This window comes from Anguilla anguilla, chromosome 17 (genome assembly GCF_013347855.1).
Source record: "Anguilla anguilla isolate fAngAng1 chromosome 17, fAngAng1.pri, whole genome shotgun sequence".
Lineage (NCBI taxonomy): Eukaryota > Metazoa > Chordata > Actinopteri > Anguilliformes > Anguillidae > Anguilla > Anguilla anguilla.
The window spans coordinates 6,148,213-6,173,189 of NC_049217.1; the positions used below are offsets into that span (position 1 = coordinate 6,148,213).

General features: G+C 44.4%; 1 protein-coding gene across 2 annotated transcripts in view; it reads left to right on the forward strand.

The window, feature by feature from the left end:
* Positions 1-4,989: 4,989 nt before the first annotated feature.
* The window catches only part of baiap3 (BAI1 associated protein 3), a 64,915-nt gene continuing 44,927 nt past the window's right edge, over positions 4,990-24,977 (forward strand). The window contains exons 1-2 of one of the 2 annotated variants that reach the window (XM_035396903.1): positions 4,990-5,290; positions 23,421-23,567. In XM_035396903.1, coding sequence (XP_035252794.1) covers positions 23,434-23,567 — 134 coding nt within the window. In that variant the 5' untranslated portion in view covers positions 4,990-5,290; positions 23,421-23,433. Of the gene's footprint in view, positions 5,291-6,149; positions 6,219-23,420; positions 23,568-24,977 lie in introns of those variants that run through there. The other variant, XM_035396904.1, reaches the window with a different exon arrangement.

The window sequence follows — 24,977 nt, forward strand, 5'->3', positions numbered from 1 at the left end:
GGAATCGGCAACCAGCTGATGCAGCTGATTCTGACGCGGAAAATGACATCAAAATGATTTAGCAGGTAAGAGAATCTGACTGAATGACTCACTGCTGAAATGCACAGCTCACTATCTCTGTGACTGACTGACTCTTCTGAAATGCACTGCTCACTCTATTTCTGTGACTGACTGACTCTTCTGAAATGCACTGCTCACTCTATTTCTGTGACTGACTGACTCTTCTGAAATGCACTGCTCACCTTATCTCTGTGACTGACTGACTCTGCTGAAATGCACAGCTCACCCTATCTCTGTGATTGACACACTGATATATTTACTGATATATATATATATATATATATATTGCACTGAATGTAGCTGTACTGCTCAGGGTAAAATGACAAAATTAACTGTGAGCTGAGACATATCTGCATCTGCCCTCTGGATAACTGTCACATCTTTGAAAGATCACAGTACCAGCCCCTTTCTTGAACCAATGCTTGTAAAAGTCATCATGTACGTATCTATATGTGTTTCAACCCCAGCTCTCCTCGTCTATATTGATTTGGGCCATGGTCAACCCTCAGAACATAAAAAGTTAACTTTAAAATCTGTCTGATCCTACCAGAGACGCAGTGTCTCGGTGTAAGTGTTAAGATCTTTATCTGCCTGATATCATTTTCAACAAATCAACTGTCTGACCTTTCCAGAGTCAAATGCACTATCCCGCAGGACCTCTTAAATTCGGGCGTTTCTTATTATGTGAGCTCCCACACACTCGGAGGGCCTATTCGCTGACATATGACAGACAATAGAGTTTTCACTATTTAACTAGGTGGTGTCGTGGCCACATGTGGCTATTAAAAAAAGACCGTCAAGTATGATAATAATTCTGACAAATCACAAGTGAGACTGCGGAAAGCACACATTAGCAGACGCATAACTCGGATATTTGTCCTATTTTTATGCCGGAGTCGTACATATTGACTTTGGCAACTTCAAAGATTACTGTCATATGGAGGTGGATCTTAACGTGAATGGCACACTTGTCCACAAGCTGCTTAGCGTCTCAAAAATAATCAATTTATTGCTTGACTCATCACACGGAGTACTGCATGACTACAGCCCATGCCAAACGAAACGTATCATAAGGAAACAACAGCAAACTAATGTGACATCCAACTGCTCTGTCTCTAAATCTGCAGGAGAGAGTGTGCACCCTGGGTGCTCCTTAGTAAAACCCAGAAAATCACTCCTACGCCCCTGCCCTACATCGATCATGGACATTCCTGTGGTTGGCAGCCCATAAATGAGTGACAGGTTGGACCAACAGGGCCACTTTACACATTATTAGCACCCCCCGTTTATGTATGTGGGGGTCACTACAATGCTATTATCTGATTTCTCAGAGAAGCATACAATTTAGATTCAAAACAGACTTTTTTATTTTTTTTAGAAATTGATTTAAAATTTACCAGAACAGGGAAGCTAATAATCAAATAAAGATAGGCGGCTTAATTATTGTGGTTTACCCTAACTTTTAAATCCAGAAATGAAAAAAAAAAACACTATAAAAATTAATTCCATTATAAAAATATATTGCTCCCATTCCAGTATGATATAGTGGAGCGGTCTTATGAATAACTCTGCGGTACAGAACATGCTTCCAGACACCATTTCAGGACTTTGAAGCCCCAGCAGTGATTGATCAAAACTGACAAATGGAATTGATGCTGGCTATTTCTGAAAAGGCCTCTGCGATTTCAGTGGGTCAGCGAGCAGCGGTTTGTGAATATGTAACAGACTGGTGAGAGATGCCGAAAATATGCTGTATACCCATCTTAACAGGCTGCTGGACAAGCTCTGTTTTTCAAATTTTCTCAGTTTATGTAGTGCCCAATTGGTGTGCGTCGGTTTTTTACTGCAGCCTCCTCTGTCAATCACAGAAGCGCATGAGCATACGCTCTCCCTACAGAACAGTGCAGAAGAGCATGCGCTCTCTATCCAGAACAGTGCAGATTGGCATGCGCTCTCCCTACAGAACAGTGCAGTAGAGCATGCGCTCTTCATACAGAACAGTGCAGTAGAGCATACGCTCTCCATACAGAATGGTGCAGATGAACATGCACGCTCCATCCAGAACAATGCAGAAGAGCATGCGCTCTCTATCCAGAACAATTCATAAGATCATACGCTCTCCATACAGAATGGTGCAGATGAGCATACACTCTCCATCCGGAACAGTGCAGAAGAGCATGTGCTCTCTATCCAGAACAATGCAGAAGAGAATGCGCTTTCCATACAGAACAGTGCTGAAGAGCATCCACCGTCTGGAACAGCCTGGACAGGCACACCCTCTCCTCTGAAACATATGATGCCAGTTGCTGCATCTTCTCCCCCTGCAGTCCAACAGTTAAGCTCACGTAGACAGTTAAAGAAGGATGCTTTACGTGTGCAGAGCTTACACACAGACTGTAGGTACCTGAGTAACCTGATGAGCCTGCAGTGAGACACAAATGTGAAATCTTTCCATCCAGATGATGCTATGGCCAATCCGCCAACTGAAATCACTTGATCCTCTGCTGAACTTGGAAAAAACATTAAGGCACTTCAGGTTTTGTATCAGACCTGTCTTTGAAAAAGATTTTTTTTTAATCTCAGTGAGGTTTTTTATTGGTAAATAAAGGAGATTTATTATTATTTAAAAAAAGATTTATTATGAATAAAAGATTACTGACTTACACATACCTGTTCTCTGGACTAAATCTCAGATTAATGAACCAATTCTTGATTAATTCTCAACTAAGACTAATAAAGTATATACCAGTCCCACCAGCCTTATGGATTTAGTGTAAGCAAAATGTTTTGCTGACCAGTTTTTCAGCAAGCTAGTTTTAGAGTCACCCTGTGACCACTGAGATGGATATAGCCTGATCTGTGAAAGCTGAGGGCCTGGTTCTCCTAGTGTAAACCGCCCTATGAGGTCCAGCCAGGGGAGTCCTAGATCTGAGTGTGTGTGTGGAATCATCCGGAAACTCTAACAAGCCCTCTCGGCTGGACCAAAACTCTGTATCCCCTCAAAACAGGGAGGAGGTCAATGCGAGAGCACAGACTAATGCTTTGCAAAATGAGGGCAATAGGAGATTTCTCATCTTGCCACCTACCCTGGAGTATTCGGCATGTTCACATTGTGTTTTTCATTAATGAGCACGGGCAAAGCGGTGTACATGTTGAACTGAGGTCCTGAATTTTGCAGTGCTGAGACATAGCTTGCCGCATCCCTCCAGTAAAGCAGGCAGTATACTGCAAACTTTTCAATAACGAACCATGGGCAAACACGCCTGTGAACACCGTGGGTCAGTACATTAAATTAGGTCACTGTGGGTGCAGAAATCAATGCTGTAATGCTAGGAATTATGCAACAGTGAGTGACTTAAAATGAAGTACACTCCAAGTTGCTTACTTCCTAGCAGTACAGCATCGATTTCTGCACCCACAGTGACTTAATTTCATAAATATAATGAAACCATACGTTGAAAAATTATTTTGTTGAAAGGACACAACTGAATCAATTTCAACAGTTGTATTTGTACATTCTAGCGTTTTTTCTACATGGGCTAATGGGAAAATGTGTCACGGCATATTACAGGCACAATGAAAAAAGTGCTAAAATGTACAAAACTAGACAAAAGACAAAATGAAAAAAGGAGATAAAGGAATACAAAGTGCATTATTTTTCTTTTCAAAAAAGTTTTTTCTTCAGTCACAGGCGCGACACACAAATCAGTTACACTTCACGTAGTTCTCATTTAGCCTATTCCGTTTATTAAAAGACTCAGTTTTAGTGAAACTGAGTTTCAGACAGGGGTAATTTCCATCAGAAAGTTTGATTTGGTTTTGAGTATAATGGGACAGCAATAACTGAGCCAGGTTTCCCCAGCTTGTGCCCAACCACCTTCCAGGTCCCCACAAGTCACATAGGCTGGCAGGTGTCATGGATGGGAGGTCCCAGGCCTACATTTTAAACAGGCTCACTCAGTGTGCTGTACGGCCTGCAGAGTGCAACATAGTCACACTATGAGGGAGGAGGGGTTAGAGGGGTACACACGATTTAGCAGGGAGGGTTAGAGGGGTACACACGATTTAGCAGGGAGGGTTAGAGGGGTACACACGATTTAGCAGGGAGGGGTTAGAGGGGTACACACGATTTAGCAGGGAGGGTTAGGGGGATACACACATTTTAACTGGGGGAGTTAGAGGGGTACAAACAGTTTAACTGGGAGGGTTAGGGAGGTACACACAATTTAACTGGGGGAGGTAGAGGGGTATACAAAATTCAACTGGGGGAGTTTAGAGTGATATGCATGATTTCATTACTGAGCTTATTGGGTCTTTGTGGGTAATTTGTGAGATATAACCTTTGTAGAAGAGAATGGACAAAAAGAAAACTATACAAGGCCCATCATGCTGAAACAGGGTTTATAAAGGGTTTTTAAATTATATTACATGTATTAAAGTAAATATGAAAAAGTAACCACAATACCCATCACACATATTTGACAGGAAGGGACTTTCTCTATTGTGGTGTTCAGGAGGAGGTCTGTCTGACAAAAAGAAAGGCACCAGCTCTGTACATTTGGCTATGGTATGTGAGTGGTATATTAGGCAATACGAGTTCCAGCATATGAGTGGTATAGTAGGCTGTGTGAGTGGAACAGCATGAGTTCCACTATGATGGGGTGCTCATCTGTTATTCACGTTACAGTCAGTTTTACAGATGCACATGTACAAATGTAAAAAAAAAAAGAAAAAAGATAAAACTGCCAACTAAAATTACCAAAAGTACATTCTAATATAAAACAAGTAACATTCAAGGTTTTTCCCCTACAGATTCAAGTTGTATGCCAGTGCCTAAGGGTTGCAACGCTTGCAGACATAATGACAGAATAAACTAGAAGATACAGGTGGATTTAAGGAAAAAAACGAGATTCTAGACTGCGCCGTCAGTTTGCCTGAGGGGAGATGAGATGTCCCTCAGCAACAGCCCCAGGCCCTCGCGCTTCCCTTGACCATATATGGCATGTGGCGGGACCGCAAGAGTGAAGATAGAAAACATCTGAGGGGAAAAAAGGACTGATTTGCCCCTCGTGAAGTAAAGTAACTGAGCGTTTGCCGGTGCACTTGTGTGTCTGGCGGCTCGAAGCTCGCATCACCTCCGCGCGCACCACTTCTGCAGAAGCAAGACAACTCGCTGAGACGCACGCGACGGCACGCGCATTTCTCAACGCGGTGAATGTAAAGTCCACAGGTGAGCGTCATTCTACCATTTTTAAAAAATCAAACTTTATGCTTGGAGGCTGAATATTATGTTTCTCCGTGCTGGCAGCGTGGAGACGCATAACATGCCACAGGTGCCCGTTTATTGGGTAGAGTACTTGCAATCTGTTATTTAATTTGTGTTGTGTAGTCTACATGCCAGTCCATATTTTGGGGATACCTGTTGATATCTGTTTATTTCTTATAATGAGTTGTCGAATTAAGAACAGTAATGTCTTCTGAAGTAGCCTACAGCCGTTTCTGTTTTATGCAGACGATTGTGACGACTGCTTATTTTACGTATATTTAATGTAGAATTTAATACAATTAGTCAAACGCATCCAACCAATTAGACCCGTTGCTGTTTCACCTGCGAAAATGCCGTTGTCGTGCACGCAGTCGTCTTTGAATTAATTCTGCATATACTTTGACAGATGTCTGTTCACACAATAAACCTACTGATTTTCTGATGCGCATTCTTATCTCTGCTAGGCTAATTTGTCATGTGAAGCGTTTCGTTTGTGAAAGCCCTGGATGACTAATTCTGTCGACAGAAGTAGATGAGCGACGTGAATACATGATAATAATATACGTTTGAAAATGATGAATGTTGAATACAATTACTAAGAAGGGGTGTTTCTTGGTAAAAGTAGGCTAGGCGCATTTTTCACATATTCTGACACTAGACTTTCACTTTTTATCATTTGCTCTTTGTGAGACTGTCAGCAATCTCGTGTGATTTGTTATATTATTCGGATGCGAATTTCCGTAGAATTTAGGCTATAATTAATATTCTTCAATTCGATTTCCGCCGTTTTTCTTAAAACGTAGTCCACCCGAGTTGCTACTTGCGTGTTCATCATTCATTGCAATTCCACGAAATCAGTTCAAGTCAAACGCATTTCGAAGGGCTACCTAACGTAAGTGAACGGGCTCCTGTCTAGTGATTAAAGCCGGGCACCCACCGCACGCGTATCGGCCGCGAGCGCACTACGCGCGTATTACGCGCGTAACTGAAGCGTAGTTGAAGTACTGCTATTACAACGGCAGCGGGCGACGTCGTCTCCACCAGATGCGAACGCGTCGCGTACCGGCTGCGAAGCTCGCGCGACACAAGCGAACTGAAGCGTAGTTTTTCGCTTCTGTTCTATTTTTTCGGCTTGTCGCGCGTCACGTTGGCCTGTTTATACACAGAAATATGCTCTAAAATGCTAGGTATACATGCTCTGATTTATATTTCATTCTTATATTACTGGGGGTGTGTCCCTAGTTACCTCCCAGATATTTTTTAAGCAGCTAAAAAAAATACAAGCCTTTTCGTTTTGTAAAAATAAATAAATAACTGGAACCTGGGGGAAAGGCAAACTTAGTTTCGCTGTCTTATTTTGCGGAGGGGGTGGGGTAAATTTGAAAATACACCACAGAAAGACGTAGGCTATTGAGTGACGTAAAAGGGAATGCACCGAGCAGCGGTTTGTTAGCTCGAGTATTGGAAGATAGGCTGAGCAATGGTTGGTTAAAAACTATTTGACTTCTCCGATGTCTTCGTTCGCCGTGCTTTCAAAAAGGGCTTGTTAATAAAAATCAGATAATCCACAGAGCTTAAAAAAAATCAGATTATTTAGTGGTCTTGCCGATGAAAATGCACCTATTTTATAAATGAAGTTGTAAGCAAGCCTTTATTGCACTTGTACTTCAAAGCTTCCGGTGTTCATGGCGTTGTGGTGTTCATATCCCTTCAAGATTAAAACTGTTACTGACTTTTTCATGATTAGCTGATTTTACTAAATCTGATCCTATAAATGTTTTGACGTGAATGGCAAGACAACACGGGAATTCCCAATGGTTGATTACGGATTATTTATTATTATTATGATCATTACATATTCTTCATGAAATTGGCACGCTTGTTAACCAAGCAAATAAATTAATACAGTTTGAGATTGATTGTTATGCAGGCTACGTTGCGATTTAAGTTTATGGTACTTCTTGAAAGCGTTTACTTTCTCACGTAGGCTATTTACGAGTTAACGAAATATTACCAAATTAACAAACTGAAAAAGGTCTCTCACCAAAGTATTCACTTAACCCATAATCAACAGTCGTGAACAAACGTGAAATACACGACGTAAAAGCCCACTGCAGACTGCGAGAGCTACTAGGAATATATAGCTTTTACGCAAGCCTTTGCGCGACACAAACGGAACCAGTGGAGACACCCTACGCGTCGCGCCGTGCTGCTTCGCCCTGCTGTTTACGCGACGCATACGCGACGCGTGCGGTGGGTGCCCGGCGTAAGAGTGAGGTTCTACTGCATTTCGAAACGCTTTCAGCCAGTTTAAACTTTTCTTTGTCGATAAGAGCGGTTTTAAGGGGAATGTTTGCTGTTTTCGGAACAGCTGAAAGCTATCAACACGACGCTTGTGGACAGCTTTTCTGTTTATTAACCAGGTGTAATATCGGCCAGTTGCCGTTCGTTTCATGTAAAATGCAAGGCATCTACTATAGCGTTTCTGTCATTTTTAGTCGCGGAAATTGAATTCATAATACAGTAGCAATCGGCAGTCGAAACCAACTCATTGATTTAGGTATTGTGTTGGGTCTGGTGACAGCAAAATGCAAATTATACAGATTATAAGAAGATCTTATATTGCTTTTGAATAATATTTAGTTTTGCGAAGTACTGTCAGTAGGCCTATATTGGATATAAATAATTGGTTTTAATGAAAAAAAATGCCGTTGTAATAAACATTATTTGCCTTTGGAATCACACTAAGTATGGAAATCAGGCAATATAAACATTACTTCATCCCCATATAACTCACAACTGTTCTTTTTATAGGCCTTTTTCTCTCACATGAAAGTGCATTTTTAAAAGTGTTCATGGAATTGCAAGCCTTACAGGGTTAGTTTTACTGAAAACAAAAACAGCCCTTTTTGAAAATATGTAAATGTGTTACTTTTTAATACCCCTTATGAAATGGATCTTGCTGTTATGGCACAGTTTGGTAGTCTTATGAATACAAGCAGCTTTGTGTCACATTGTACAGGATCGGCTACTGCCAGTTCAGTGATCCTGAAACAGTTATTAAAATAGCATTTTTTATCATTTGTACTGCCTGGTGTGTGGTAGCAGCATGCTGCTCAGGGGGCCACAACACACGTTCAAATGTGACCCAGGTTAATAAATATATCGCCGTTTTCATGTGCAACCTGTAAATAAATTTGATACAGCATTTAAAGAAATTGAATTTTAGTGAATCACTGAAGGAGCAGAGACGGTCTGTTCTCTTTCTAAGCAATGAAAAAGCGTTGGCAGTCAGCGCTAAAGTCACATGGTCAGCGGTATGTATTCAGACTAATTAAGAGCCAGATTACATAATTAAGGGTTCAGATGAAACAGAATCCAGAAGCATCTATAGAAGTTCAGGGCCCGGTTTACCTACCCATTGCCGGCTGTTTGACAAACAGGAAGCTGCCCAAAAATGTAATTAATTGTTTTCCTGTGTAGATTAAAAGCCTTGGAACAAAGCCAAAACAGTAGAAAGGTAATATACACCCATTTTGAAAGTGCTCGTTAAGTGTCAGAAAGGACCATTTTACAGACTCGAATGGTTTGGCTGGTTGTTTCCATGGTTACACTGTATCCGGAGAGGTATTACCAAAATATGAATGTTAAATGCCATTTAATAACCCCGCTGTAGTGAATATTGAAAACCTGGCATGTATAGACTACAATTATCACCCCACATGATAAAACGGGTAACGGGAAGGGGTGTGTGTGTGTGTGTGTGTGTGTGTGTGGGGGGGGGGTGTCTATGGATCGGTCTCCATAATTTCCTTCGTTTGTTTTGTTTGTCACACTGTAGTATCATGTGCCCGCCACAAGGTGGTGGCGAACCCATTGTAACTTAGAAGTGAACACAGCACCCCCTCTCGTATGTTATGACTGATGATGGCCACAAGCACACCTGCACTTTTCCAGCCAATCAAAACAGTTACTTCTATCATATAAATTCATGTATCCACGTAGACTTTAGTCCACAGTCCAGGCAACAATTAGCTGGCAGGAACTATGCGTTGTCATTGGACCTTTCTGGAATATTAGGCTGTCAGTGTGATCAGTAATGCCAGTGCAGTGGCAAACACTGTTTGCCTTCGGAAGGTCTGATTTAGAATCCAGAGAAACTACAGGGGATGGTTGTGTGAGCTAAATATAATGCTCTGGAGTGTAAATAATGTGATTGCTAGTTAACCAAGCACATTATGACGAACTATGCTTGATTGCTAGCTATGTGACTAACCAAAGCCACTTTGCTTTAACTATATGGTAGCTAACAATCAGTTGAGTAAAAACATAATCGTAAATATTTTTTCTCAATTGATTTTCGATTTCTCAATTGTTTTTCCTCAATTTCTCGATTGTTAGCAAGCAGTCTTGGTCTTGAATATTGGCACGTTAACTACGTTGTTTATAGCCACAACATTTATAAATTTGTAAAATTCGGTGCTGACTAACTAGCTAGCTGGGTTTTAAATGCCACAGGTCGACTTGTCAGTTACTGTATCTTTGCAGCTTTCTGCTCCAGATAGCTTGCTGATGTTAGCCCTACATGTCACTTCTCACAGGAACAATGTCTGAACTCCTGCTCATCGCCTGAAATTTAAATAAAAGTATGTTATTGTGACACATAGACCATTGTCTCCATATTACATTACTATTAATAATAATAATAATAATAATAATAATAATATTATTATTATTATTATTATTATTATTATTACAACATTCTGCTGCATTGTAAATTGACATTTTTAAGTGTAAAATCTATGAACTCATAATGTTGAAGAGCATTTACTACTCTAAAATAAATATGACTTGCTTTGTTCTTTAGTTATTTTTATTTTAGTAAAATATTGGTAGAATTCCTACTTTTTCTGAAAATTAGGCTACTGGGATTTCACAGAAGTGTTCTAGAAGTCGTCTGGATTCTAAAGGGATACTCTTTTATGTTCGCTACTTACAACCGCAGCTAGCTAAACGTTTGACAGGATATGCATCCGTTTTACTGAGTGATGATTGTTACTTCACTCACTGCAATTTTTAAAAAACTTTATTTGTGCCACCTCCAGTAGTTGTCCCCCACCCGATGAAATCAGAGGTGGCGACGCTGCATCGTTGGTTGGGGGGCAGTCTGTTTACCATTTGCTTGTTTACGAATTGTCTATCCCGCACATTCTGCATACTCTAAATGTGCTGTGATGTTCCTGCTGAGAAGGTCAGTGTGGCACTTCATCTTAAATTTAGTCTGGCCTGCTAAGTCTCAGACATGACTCATTTCCCAGCATCTGCCGTGCGACTCCTGTTGACCCCGCCTCTCTCGTTTGTATCAGAACAAATTATTTTAGTCTTCGGTTGCTATGCGGTCGAAACAGTGGCGTTCTGTGGGCGTTGGACCTTATTTCACAGCGATCCGCGTCGGTGATGGTTGTGATTTATAATCTTCAAAATCAAACATCTGTTTTTTTTTTTTTTTTATGGCTAGAAATATAATCGTTGTGGCGAGCGATTCCTTAAATGGGGCCTAAACATCCCGCAGGGCTTGTCATTACAGGGGCACAAGAGTCTTAAACTGCCTCGTTATGAAAGATTTCGTGCCTATTTCGAGTGTCGAAAGAAAGACGATTAAAGATGTTCCAAACGGGGTGAACAGTTAACCTTAACATTTTGGCAATGAGATCATTACAGTCATTATGCAAATATGGCTGTGCCAAATTAATTAAATACTGTTTTCTAGGTGGGTAGATGGTTTTTCACAACAGAATCATTGGAACAACTACCCATTCATTTAATAGCAAAAAAATACTTAGCAGGAAATAGTGAGGCCTTTAAGACCAGAGTAAATCCACCACAGGACAAAATCCCATGATTCAGCTGTCCGTTTACGTTGTCTTTCGGTAAAATATTTTGGGAACAATCATGTCTGTTGAGAACAAAGTGCATTGTGGGCAGATTTTGGAGACGGAAATATGACTGTTTTTACATGTACCAAAGACTAGCTAGGACAGTCATCTGCTTTGTATACTTGTTTCTGTTGTGAATAAATATTTATTTATTGTTCTCAAGAAGCCATATAAACACATGGACGCAGAATGCTGAATGTTATTATCTTTTTGTAGGATTTTAAATTGCCAAAAGGCAGTTGCTAGGATGTTTTGTACAAAACTGCCAGTAGGCCAACATTAGACCAGGTGAAGGCCATGGTGCTGACCAAACTGACCTGTGGTGTCAGCCATCAGAGAAAGGCCGACCGGATTCAGGCTATGAGTTTTGAGTTCCTGGAAGATCTATATTTTCCAAAAAAAAAGAGATCCTCTCCTTCGTATTATCATATTCCGCTGCAAAAGCAGCAGCTTTTAGCAGAGTTTCATATAAATGCCTTGAAATCGAGAAGTTAATGGACATTTGATTTGTGAATGGAAAAAATGTCCATGATGTTCCGTGAGGACTTTTAAATCGGTGAACTGATTCATTTCCCGAAAATTGCCTGAGCCGTAATGAGACTGACCCGATCTCTGGAGCTCGCTGTTTGCATCTCCAGAATAGTTGAACTTTCTTGTCATTTTTTAAAATGATCAATTGACTGAAAGTGTCTGCAGGCTTTCTCAATCCTGTCTTTCTGTCTACACTGCTCTGTGGTACTGCCACTGTGAATTATGCCGTAATACATAGAATATTACCATTCCTTGATTACTGATTGATGATAACACCTGGAAATGTAGTACTGAGCATTTGCATGTGCCTGAGTCAGAGACACGACCTGGCGAAGCCCTGCTGCATTGTCCTTGGACACAATCCCCGCAGTAAAGCCAGAGTAAAGTCTTAGTAAGGTCCGGGTTAAGTCAGAGTAAAGTCTGAGTAAGGTCCGAGTAATGTAATGAGTAACGTCTGAGTAATGTCAAGCGTAACGTCTGAGTAATGCCAAGAGTAATGTCTGGGTAATGTCAATAGTAACCTCTGAGTAATGTCAAGAGTAACGTCTGGGTAATGTCAATAGTAACCTCTGAGTAATGTCAAGAGTAACGTCTGGGTAATGTCAAGAGTACCGTCTGAGTAATGTCAAGAGTACCGTCCGAAGAATGTCAAGGGTAACATGTGGGTAATGTCAAGAGTAACGTCTGAGTGATGTCAGGAGTAACGTCTGGGTAATGTCAAGAGCAACGTCTGAGTAATGTCAGGAGTAAAGTCTGAGTAAAGTCTGAGTTTGTAAATCACAGTCTCTGTGTACTCTCGATGTTGTGACAGCCCTTGAATATGATGCCAAGTGGAGACGTGCGCAACTTCACATTTCCGCCGCTCATCCACATCATATTTTTTCTGCATTTTAACCTCCTCAGTTATTTAGCATCCATATGGCAAGAGTCAGAAATCTGTTCTTGATTTTCATAAATCCTCCAGTAAAGGGTCCACTCCAGGCTTCTGGCTTTGTATTAAAATATAATTAAATGATGTTCAGTTAAACACAAAATTTCCTATCTTTTGACCCTGTTGTGATTCATCATCACAGATGCTTGAAATTGACGTTCAATCTAATTAAATTTTCCGATTATTCAGAGCCGTGACATTACTCAAATTCAAAGTGGGCTTTTTTGACTGTATTCTGAGTCATTATCATGAATTTATTCCGTGTAATTAGAACCAAATTGTTTCTATTAATAGCAGAAATGCTAATTAAATTAGTTGGTGTCCTTTCCATTATAAACAAGACTGCATAAAATCAGTTACCCCTGACCAAGGGCTTTAAATGGACAAACTTCTTATTCAACGACAAGGACCTGAAGCTGAGAGTTTTTTTTTTCCTTTCCTTTTTTAACTTGTTTACAATATGGATATGTGTTCCCACCTAGGGAAGGAGAAATGAGCATTAAAACTGTGGATAGTAGGTGATTGATTTTCTCTCTCTATGCCCAGCTTTGAGCTTGGGGCAGTAATAATCTAACATTTAACATTTAAATCATTGAAAGGTACCCCTGCCTAATTTGTACATAGAGAAATTACTGAGGATATTATTTGAATACAGCACTTATGGAATTTGAATGTTCTGCAATATTTTGAAATAAGAATTATTTTCAATTTCAGAAGGTATACTGCTGTGTTTCATAATATATGGGCAGATATACAAATTATAACCTCCTTCAGATATTGCAGTATGTTTATAAATATACACACACACACACACATGGATTTATTTAAAAGCCATTGTTGTGATATACTGTATATCATTACATCTTAGCTGTGTGAAAAGTCCACATATTTACAATATATTGCATCATTATATTTATGACATTATTACATTATATTCTGCAGTGTCTTATCAATGATATTATTTTATGCCAGCGTGTGCAAGTGTGACTGCTTTCTGCCACTGATGCTGAGACATTTCACGCAGGAAGACATCGTGAGAGAAGAGAGTGCTTAAGAGGTGGCCGGGGGCGGGGGGGGGCGAGGGGGGGGGGGGGGGGACACCACATGGGTGCACAGGCGTATCGGCCCAACAGCCGCTCTCCGGAAGAGGGGTTTTAAACTTAGGTACGGGTACACGTAGCGCTCTTTCGAAAGCGGATATTACAAATAAGGGTCATTTTAATTTAACTTTAAAAAAGAGTGTTTTTATTGGCTTAACGAAAACATCCTCGAGCAGTGAGACGCTCTGGGAGCCTATCCGGCGCACGGAACGCCGCGGGAACTTCCTGGAGGGTCGTTCTCTCGCTCTGGACTCGACGCCGAGTTTGCACTGAGCCGACACTTACGCCGCGTGTGTGACTCACGCGGATTGCATTTCCTCTATACAGCCCCGTCGTTCAGACGGATATTTACCGGAGCAATTAAGGTTAAAGGGAAATTGCACTTTCCAACACGCATGGGTTTATTTTGTTTATATTGTCCTTGTAATGAATGTGTCGACCTTCATTTTTCGATTAGTTATTTTGTTTTTTAAATGTCTAACGTTAGGAACAGGGATCAATTTTTTTTCCGCGCAGATCCACATAGTAGTACGGTTTCCGGTTTTTTCTTCCTCGAATAAAAGCATAGCGTTGAAGTCGCGCAGTGAATATGCTGCCTAGGTCTACTTCCTGAATTTGTAAAGGTAAGCAACAAAACATATTAACGAAACATAAAAAATATTAACAAAACGAAATAGCTAATCGAAAAACGAAGGTCGACACATTCATTAGAAGAAAATTAAATTAATAAAATAAGCCCATGTGTGTTTTAAAGTGTAGTTCCCCTTTAAGGGCCCGGCCGGGTCGGGGGCACAGCGGCGGTGCGGCCCGGCTGAGAACCGGAACGGCGTTACCGGAGCCTCGGGTCCCGTTCCCTAACCGCTGCGCTGCCCCGCCGGCTCCAGAGGTTTCATAACTGGGGGGGGGGGGGGGGAGTAACCGCCGGTGCTCTAGGGTTAAACTGGAGATGGGGGGGCACCTCAATACGGAGCAATGTGCCCTGGGGATGCAGAGGAGGCTTGGGTGGATGAGAAATTAAACGTAAAAAAAAAAAACGGTGCCACCACAGAACCATCTGTCTTGGTGCCCTGACATAAACGAGTTGGTACGATGAGCTCAGCAGTTTAGAATCTCTAAAATATGTAGCGATCCAAAATGCTGGAAAACCTTGTTGAACCTTGTGCATGTGAATAAACAAGACAAATTAAACGGACTAATGCATCACTTATACAGTTAAATGCAAAAAAAAGTATTGGAGCAGTGACAATTTCTTTTTGGATATCTACTCCAGCACACTGGATTTGAAATAAAGCCCTGAACACAAGGTTACAATGCAGACTGTCAGCTTTAATTAGAGGGTGTCTACATCCATATCTGGTAATCTGCGTAGGAATTACAGCCCTTCTCATACATAGTTTCCCCATTTTAGGGTAGCAAAAGTAATGGGACAATTGACTGCTCGCTCTGCTGTTTTAAAACGTGCAAACTAGCTAACTGGCAACATACTGGTGGCTTAACATTATCGAGGCTAAACTGATTTCACATTAAATCAGTTAACCACTGGCTCTCAAAACAAACTAGCTTGCTTAGTAAATTTAGCTAGTAGTCTCAACCAATGCACATTTTGACATAACAAGTGTGCTCTGTTCTCTGAGACTGGTAGTGAGTAAGGTTCCTAGATGCCTGGTCTTCAACCGGACTGTCCAGTTCACAAATAATTTGTACAGGCCTGGTTTGTGGTCCCGAACAAACAATATAAGGTCCGGCCTGAGTAATTGGTTGAAAGCATTTACTGTTAGTTTGTGACACATTCATGTCTCAACCACCCCTGGTCCATGATCCATAACAGTACTTACCCCAACTACAGCTACTGAAATCCATTGTTTTCCATCTTTAATGGACAGAGTGAACTGACCAGGGGAATAAACAGACTGAGCATATAAAAAAAACGGCAGGACTGACATCGTATTTCGTGACAGCGTCCGTCAGATTCAAGTACGGCCTAGCCCCAAATTTAACCCCCGTTGAGTCGTCGATAGGAACGGAAAGGGATAACATCACAGGGGGGGAACTGTAGGGAAGGCCTCGAGCTGAAAAGGCTGCTTCTGCAGTGTGGTATCAAAGCCATGACCGAGTCTCAGGGAGAAACGAGCCAAGAGCAGGGCCTCTGGGGGCCACGGAGCCGATGGCCCCTGACGGCGCTACAGCGGCAACCCCCCCCCCTCCCCCCCACGGCCTCCTCAAGGGAACCGGCACGCCGCCCTTTCATGTGTGCTCATTGCCAGGCAACCATATGGACCAAAGAGCATAATGATGATAAGTATGTCATTACTGTGATTGTGTCACAGTGTGAAAGAGAGAGGGAATCCTTACGCTTGGGTTTGAGAGTATGAACTCTGATCTCTGGTTGGTGCTCTGCAGTGATGTGGCAGCCTCTCTCATCTCTGATTGGTGCCCTGCAGTGACGTGGCGGCCGCTCTTATCTCTGATTGGTGCCCTGCAGTGATGTGGCAGCCATTCTCATCTCTGATTGGTGCTCTGCAGTGATGATGCGGCCGCTCTCATCTCTGATTGGTGCTCTGCAGTGATGTGGCAGCCTCTCTCATCTCTGATTGGTGCCCTGCAGTGATGTGGCGGCCTCTCTCATCTCTGATTGGTGCTCTGCAGTGATGTGGCAGCCGCTCTCATCTCTGATTGGTGCTCTGCAGTGATGTGGCAGCCTCTCTTATCTCTGATTGGTGCCCTGCAGTGATGTGGCAGCCTCTCTCATCTCTGATTGGTGCTCTGCAGTGATGTGGCAGCCTCTCTCATCTCTGATTGGTGCTCTGCAGTGATGTGGCGGCCTCTCTCATCTCTGATTGGTGCTCTGCAGTGATTGTGGCAGCCTCTCTCATCTCTGATTGGTGCTCTGCAGTGATGTGGCGGCCGCTCTCATCTCTGATTGGTGCCCTGCAGTAATGTGGCAGCCTCTCTCATCTCTGATTGGTGCTCTGCAGTGATGTGGCAGTCTCTCTCATCTCTGATTGGTGCCCTGCAGTGACGTGGCAGCCGCTCTCATCTCTGATTGGTGCCCTGCAGTGATGTGGCGGCCTCTCTCATCTCTGATTGGTGCTCTGCAGTGATGTGGCAGCCTCTCTCATCTCTGATTGGTGCATCCCTGTGTCAGGTTTGGCCCGGCTCGTTGTTCCCGGTTCCAGCGCAGCTGTTGAGGCTTCGAGACCTGTCACTGTGACTCCATCTCCGATTCAAAGCCTCTGCTTCGTGCGTGGCTGGAAGGGGGGGGGCGAGGGGGGGGGGTGGTCTGTCTGAGAGAGCGAGACAAAGGCAGTTTTCCACTTCCCTGCACCTCCTCCCGTGCCAAGAGGGAAATCCTTTTCTCCCGTGTTGCTCGACCCATTGGAGTCCCCTCTCTGCAGCAGCACAATAGCACACGCTGCTCCTCGCATTCAAAAGACAAAAACAAAAAACGTTCGTCCACCCCAAGCGCGACCGGCCAAGCGTCGCCGAGGTATTCAAAACCCGAAACCTACGAAAACGGAAACCGCCGTCGGCCCTCTGTAGATTCTGGCGGACTTTCGAGCGGCGCGCGGATCCCCCCCCCGCTTCCCGCACGACGGTCCCATCAGACGAAAGCAAACCCCCCCGCCGGCCGGTTCGTGACAGAAACGGCGTTCGGCGCCATTCCGAAAGGACGTTATCTGAACGCGGTCTAGCCGTAGCCCGCGGAGAGGCCGCGTGCGAATTCCCGCCCCCTCGGGCCGCGGCTCGCTAAGCGAACCCGCGCTCCGCAAACGAGAAACACCAAAATTAAAACGACGTATTCTATCAGGCACGGAGCCAGCCGACTCCTATTGGGGCAGCTTGCTGTAGGATCAGAGGGGTGTGTGTTAGGTCCTCCTTTGGGGGTAGCTTGCTGTAGGATCAGAGGGGTGTGTGTTAGGTCCTCCTTTGGGGGTAGCTTGCTGTAGGATCAGAGGGGTGTGTGTTAGGTCCTCCTTTGGGGGAGCTTGCTGTAGGATCAGAGGGGTGTGTGTTAGGTCCTCCTTTGGGGGTAGCTTGCTGTAGGATCAGAGGGGTGTGTGTTAGGTCCTCCTTTGGGGGTAGCTTGCTGTAGGATCAGAGGGGTGTGTGTTAGGTCCTCCTTTGGGGGAGCTTGCTGTAGGATCAGAGGGGTGTGTGTTAGGTCCTCATTTGGGGGCAGCTTGCTGTAGGATCAGAGGGGTGTGTGTTAGGTGTTAGGTCCTCCTTTGGGGGAGCTTGCTGTAGGATCAGAGGGGAGTGTGTTAGGTCCTCCTTTGGGGCAGCTTGCTGTAGGACCAGAGGGGTGTGTGTTAGGTCCTCCTTTGGGGGAGTCTGCTGTAGGATCAGAAGGGTATGTGTTCATAGTGCAGGGTGCACATTCCACACATGCGCAGCTCAACTCCGCCCAGCTCAACTCCGCCCAGCTCGACTCTGCCCAACTTGACACTACCCGGCTTTACTCCGCCCTACTTGACTCCGCCCAGCTCAACTTCGCCCAACTTGACTCCGCCCAGCTTAACTCCATCCAGCTTGACTCTACCCAGCTTGACTCCGCCCAACTTGACTCCACCCAGCTTGATTCCTCCCAGCTTGACTCCGCCCAGCTTGACTCCGTCCAACTTGACTCCACGCAGCTCAACTCTGCTCACCTTGACTGCACCCAGCTTGACTCCACCCAGCTCAACTCCGCCCAGCTCGACTCCGCCCAACTTGACTCCGCCCAACTTGACTCTGCCCAGCTTGACTCCGCCCAGCTTGACTCCGCCCAACTTGACTCCAGCCAGTGAAACCAGCACGTTGACCAATAGACTTGTAAATGTAAATGGCTTCTGCCACCAATAGAAAAGAAGATTATAATGAAACAAAATTACATGCAGATTTCAAAAGGGCCGTTGGCTGTAGGGTGGGCTGTCAGAAATGTAGAAGCCGTTCTCTCATCCTGCAAGCCCAGTGGTTGTATCATAAAACGCCTTTTAACCGCTTAACCGGAGCTGGACCTGAACACAGGCAGTGGAGAAAATTGTGGGAAAGCCTGGATCAGAGCGCCTGGGGGAATTGGCTAGAGCTGCGCGTGTTTAACTGCTTCCTGACCCAAGCCGTTTTCCACACAGCTTCTGAATAGCCTTCGTCTCCAGTGAAAACCCTACCTGGGGTTTCACCCGTCCTTATCTGTCTGCTGTTACCATAGAGATTCCCTCATCCTAACGGTGGGATGCGGTTGGTTGCCGAGCCAACGGGAAGCTCGCGGAGACAAGCTGTGAATGACAGTGTTGTTCTGGGAACAGCCCTGAGCTGCCCTGATTCTCAGCAGGGGGTGGATTCCTGCGGGGGACTGCATTCCTGTGGCTGCTGGTAGCTCACGTGCAAGGGCACGCCTTTACCGGGACTCCTAGTTACAGGAGCTCCTAGTTACCAGGGATGCTTGTTACCGGGGCTCCTAGTTACCAGAGATCCTTGTTATCAGGGCTTCTTGATATTGGGGCTCATAGTTACCAGGGCTCCTAATAACCAGGACTCCTAGTTACCAGGGCTCCTAGCTCTTCGTTACCGAGGCTCCAAGTTACCAGGGATCTTCGTTACCGGGTCTCCTAGTTACCAGGGATCTTCTTTACTGGGGCTTCTCGTTACTGGGACTCCTCGTTACCGAGCCGTCTTGTTAGCAGGGTTCCTCCTTATTAAAGCTCCTCATTCCTGGAGCTCCTGGTTATTGGAGTTCCTTGTCATTGTAACAGAGTTGTGGTTTCAGCGTGAAGGAGGCCAGATTTTAATGAACTAGTGAGAGAAGCTCTTTATCTGGTTTTGGGCTGCGGGCCATGGCTGTGAGCTTTTGGCATCTGGCACACGACTGTGCAGCTCTGTGCCAATCTGTCCAGCTCTGTGCAGCTCAACACCTCTCTGTGCAGCCCCGTGCCTCTCAGTGCAGGTCTGTGCAGCTCTGTGCAGCCCTGCTCTCTTTTGGTGTTTTCCCGTTTCTCCATTTTGCTGTTGTGCTGTTGTGTTTTCTGCTGAAGGGCTGGGGTAGCAGACTGACAAACGGAGGATGAAAGGGAGCGCCCCCCCTCCTCCCCCCCATCCCCATCCCCATCCCCCCCCCCCCCCCCCCCCCCCCCCACCTTCCCCAGAGAGGTGCAGTCACAGAGCTCAATCACAGCCGGCACAGCGGTACCCAGTGCTGCTACATTTTGGGCGTAGCTACGTGCACGGGGTGGTTATCGCTGCGTCTTCTTCAGCGCTCTGAGCATGTGCAGTGCGGAGGCCCCCGTTCAGCGCCGGCTGCGCAAACACAGACACCCCGGCTGTCAGAGCGCGGGGCGTTCTCCCATCCCTTTCAAAAACACGCTTCTCTCTATCGCTTTTTCTCTTCCTTTCACTCTCTCCGTCTCGCTCTGTGTCCTTGGCTCTCTCTTTCACTCTGTCTCTTTCTCTCTCTCTCTCTCTCTCTCTTGCTCCCTGCCCCTCTCTATTTCAAACTCATATTCAAAAAGCTGGCATAATTTTGGCATAGCGTACTTTAAAATTCATATTGCCAAAGTGTAACAATCATAAGAACAATCTGTCTCCGTCAACCTCTCTTTGTCTCTCCTGCTCCTTTCATCACTGTCTGTTCTGTCTGTCTCCCTCTCCCTATCTCTGTGTCTCTCCTTCTGTCACTATTCTCTCTGTCTCTCTCTCTCCCTCGCTCTCTCTCTCTTCCCTCCCTTTCTCTATCTCAAATTTAAATTACAAATGCTGGCACAATTTTGGCGTACCATAATTTACAATTCATCTTGCCAAAGTGTAACAGTCATAATAACCAGAGTCTCTACCTTTATCTCTCCCTCTCTCTGTCTCCCTCCTTTCATCACTCTCCATTCTGTTTGCCTCTCTGTTCCATCACTCTATTCTCTCTGTCTCTCTCTCTCTTTCTCTCCCCCCTCTTTCTCTCTCTCTGTGCTCAAAGTAGTCTGAACAGGGGTCAGGTACATTTGAGAGAAAGGAGGAGATGCTTGAGTGACATCTCAATTGAACTGGGAGAATCCACAGAAGAAGAACAAGGGATTAATTGGTTTCGAACACAGAAGAAAAGCGCACTTCTTCTGCTGAAGGTAATAGCCCAGGTGCTTCAGAGCTCACATTAGTGACAGCTATCGAGAAGCAGTGCTCATCAACCCGGCCCACTGACAGCTGCCAGTCAGCCCTTTGCAGCCTCAGCCGTGGTCGATCATTGGTGAATACAGTGTGTGTGGGAGGGGCTCGTGGACGAACGTGGCATTGGGGCAAATGCGTGGAGCTCTCTGTCTTACAGCTGCGTTAAAAAGATCAGAATTCATTATTGCTGTTCCTTATAGTCCTTGTTTGTTCCAACCCAGCCAAAATGTTCTTTTTTTGTTTTGTTTCTCAAAACATTCCTAGAATATTAGGGCAATGTTCCCTACCTGTTCTCTTGTCTAATGTTCTAGATGTCCATTCGACAGTATATCTGCATCACAAGAGACATTGCAGGAACCTCGTTATTACAATATTATTTCGTTTTGTTATTCCAATTAGCGAAGAATTTGAATTCCATATGGTGATTTCTGTTCATTCCACCTTGAATGATAGCAACATTACACAAATGTGCCATTTCAGTATTTTAATTCAGAACATTCTTAAATGTTTCTGACATACATCATCCATGTAGTCTTTCCATGACTGAATGGTAAATGGACTGCATTTATATAGCGCTTTTATCCAAAGCGCTTTACAATTGATGCCTCTCATTCGCCAGAGCAGTTAGGGGTTAGGGGTTAGGTGTCTTGCTCAAGGACACTTCGACATGCCCAGGGCGGGGTTTGAACCGGCAACCCTCCGACTGCCAGACAATCGGTCTTACCTCCTGAGCTATATCGCCCCACAATGACACCATCAGAGGATGTTTGCATGCAACATGCATCGGTTCAACCCACATTGACCCAGTATCCGTCTTTCCACACTCACACCGGGGATGCCATTTATGTCCATAAATCTCGAATCATTCCTGCATTTAAGTCGTTTCGCCTTAAAATATTAAACACAGTGTTTTATTGTTGTTTAACCCCTTAACTCCGTTAAACAAGGGGTTTATTTGCGTTCATTCCATTTTGTATGGTGAAATTTTCAGTCAATCTGGTCACACATTATACCCTGAGAAAGTGTTAAGATTCACGGTTCTATCACATAACTATTTTACAATGTCAATGTTTTAGCTACAACGGTTCCTCAGTTTGTAACTTAGGGAGGTAAAACAGACTTGGGGGTCTCTCTCCTTCTATGTTTTGGAAATCCACAGACAGCACGAAGCACTGTAAAATCGGTATATTTATCACAGCAGTGGTCTTGCAAACAAAATCCTTTGTAGTTTTTAGTTCCAAAAAAGTCAGAGAGACATCGATTGAATGTCCATTGTTTACTCTGGAATTCTCTTGAGGAATTATTGCTGTCTGTTTTGCCCTTGTATACACGCTGAGAGTACTGTGTAAAAGGGAAATGTTAATATCTTTGGTTTATACAGACTCTCTGGAAGATGATGAGCCTGCCTACATGGTCCTCTGACCAATACTGGCCAAGTAGTCTCTCAGCACAGCCAATGGGACCTTCTCCCCAGTACATAGCTATTATTCTAACAACTGAGAAGCATTTTAGCCAATTAAATGACGTTTCCAATAGTGCATAGGTTGTTAGGCTTCCACGAAAGGACACACATTGTTGTCTCTTGCATAAACAAACCATAACTTTTTCCGTACATATGCTGGGAACATTATGCACTAGCAAGTTCTTGACACTTTATACCCCAAAAAATGTTTTTCAACAAACATTTGTTTTGCAATGCTTAATAATAAACAGAACACTCAACATTTGGAGGCCTTGGACGAAATGAATATTTATGAGGACAGCATGTTCAATGAAGGACTGAACCAATCAACATTTTTCTCCACATGATTACATATTTCTGTTCTTTCCCACTTCAACATTACAACAGTGATATACATCAGCAGTTCATAATCAACAATTCTTTTTAACATTTGACCTTTTTTTTAGTGGTGAAACAACAGTGATTCATAATACCCTATGTTTTCTTGGCTTTCTGTGTAATCAATGAATATTTTCATAACTTGAGAAAAAAGAAAAATATGTTATGCCCCTAAACTAGGCATGAGCTGAAACTTTGGCCATGTTCCCATCTTTGCTGTGGTTAAATAAACACACGCACTGTCTTGTGTGCCTGTATACGGTGCATAAGCATACATGCATTCATTTCTGCATTGTCTCCTGTACCTGCATATGGTGCATATGCATACATGCATTTATTTCTGCATTGTCTCCTGTACCTGCATATGGTGCATATGCACACATGCATTTATTTCTGCATTGTCTCCTGTACCTGCATATGGTGCATATGCATACATGCATTTATTTCTGCATTGTCTCCTGTACCTGCATATGGTGCATATGCATACATGCATTCATTTCTGCATTGTCTCCTGTACCTGCATACGGTGCATATGCATACATGCATTCATTTTTGCATTGTCTCCTGTGCCTGCATGTGGTGCATATGCATACATGCATTCATTTCTGCATTGTCTCTGTGCCTGCAGGGGGTGCATAAGCATGTCAACGCTGCTGGATCTGAAGAGCAGCGTTCTGCGCCAGGTGCAGAGGAGCCAGTCGCTGAGGGGAAGGAGGGATCCCACCCCTCAGGCCAGCAGCCCCCTCACGCACTGCCCGGAGAGCGCCACCTATGGGTGAGTATCGCCACACGCCTGCGTCTCAGTGTGGCAGCACTGTACTGGACCAAGCCCTCCTGCTCTGTGCTACACACAGATAGGGCACACTGCACTTCACTGTAGTCAGAGCTACTGTAATATACAGCACTATTTCACTGGAGTCAGAGCTTCCCTAATATACAGCACTGCATTTCTCTGGAGTCAGAGCTACTGTGATGCACAGCACTGCATTATACTGGAGTCAGAGCTACTGTAATATACAGCACTGTATTTCACTGGAGTCAGGACTACTGTAATATACAGCACTGCATTTCACTGGAGTCTGAGCTACTGTAATATACAGCACTGCATTTCACTGGAGTCAGAGCTACTCTAATGTACAGCACTGCATTTCACTGGAGTCAGAGCTACTCTAATGTACAGCACTGCATTTCACTGGAGTCTGAGCTACTCTAATATACAGCACTGTAGTCACAGCTACTGTAATAATGTAATAATGGTTATCCTTCACTGTTCACAAAGGATTCCTGGGCTATTTTTGCACTGTACATAGGATTACTGACTTGGCAAGACGAAACTACATTTGACTAATTATTATTATTATTATTATTATTATTATTATTATGCGAGTGCCTGTTATTATTATTAGAAAAGTAATGTGAAGGTCTGTATACAGCAAGGGGGATCAGTTTAATTAAAATGTGTGGCAGGGCAGCCATTTTGTGCCAGCCCGCTCAGCAGCACGTCCCCCGCGGTGGCGAGGGCAGGATTATTAGCACGAACCGAGCGGTTCAGCGAACGTCCCCCGGCAGCGCGGTAGCACGTTAGCGCCGTGCTCCGGACCCGGCGCTCTCTCACCGAGCGCTGACAGACGAAGCGCCGGGCGACGCTGTTTGCTCTGCACGGCTCGCCTGACCTTACCGGTCTGTCACGACACCCGTCACGCCGGCCCGTGTACCCAGATGCCTCGGCGGTCCCTGCTGTAAACAGAGACAGGCCCGCGCGCGCGTGGAGGAACCGTCAGCTCGTGTCCCAGCGCCGGCGGTTTAAATGGTGCTGGCGTGCGTACGTTCATGGGTAACGGTCTGACCCGATTGGAGTTTGTTATTTATTTGACGTGTTCAGCTGCAGTTAGGTTGAGTGCCTCACTCGGTGTGTCAGCAGTGGAACAACAGAGCCCCACCTAGAATTTACATCTGCAAGTTTGGCTGTAAGAGGAGCCCCCTAGGACTCCACCCAGCATGCTCACCCCACTAACTTCACCCACACCCCACCAGCCATGCCCCACCCCCCCCCTCCCCCCCCACCAACTTCACCCACGTGCGGTAGTACTTCATTGGGGCTGTGCTGCAGTGGGGTTGATGGTGTTTGTGCTGATGTCATTTTCATATATTTATTTTGCGATTGTGTTGGGGTTGGTGATGTATA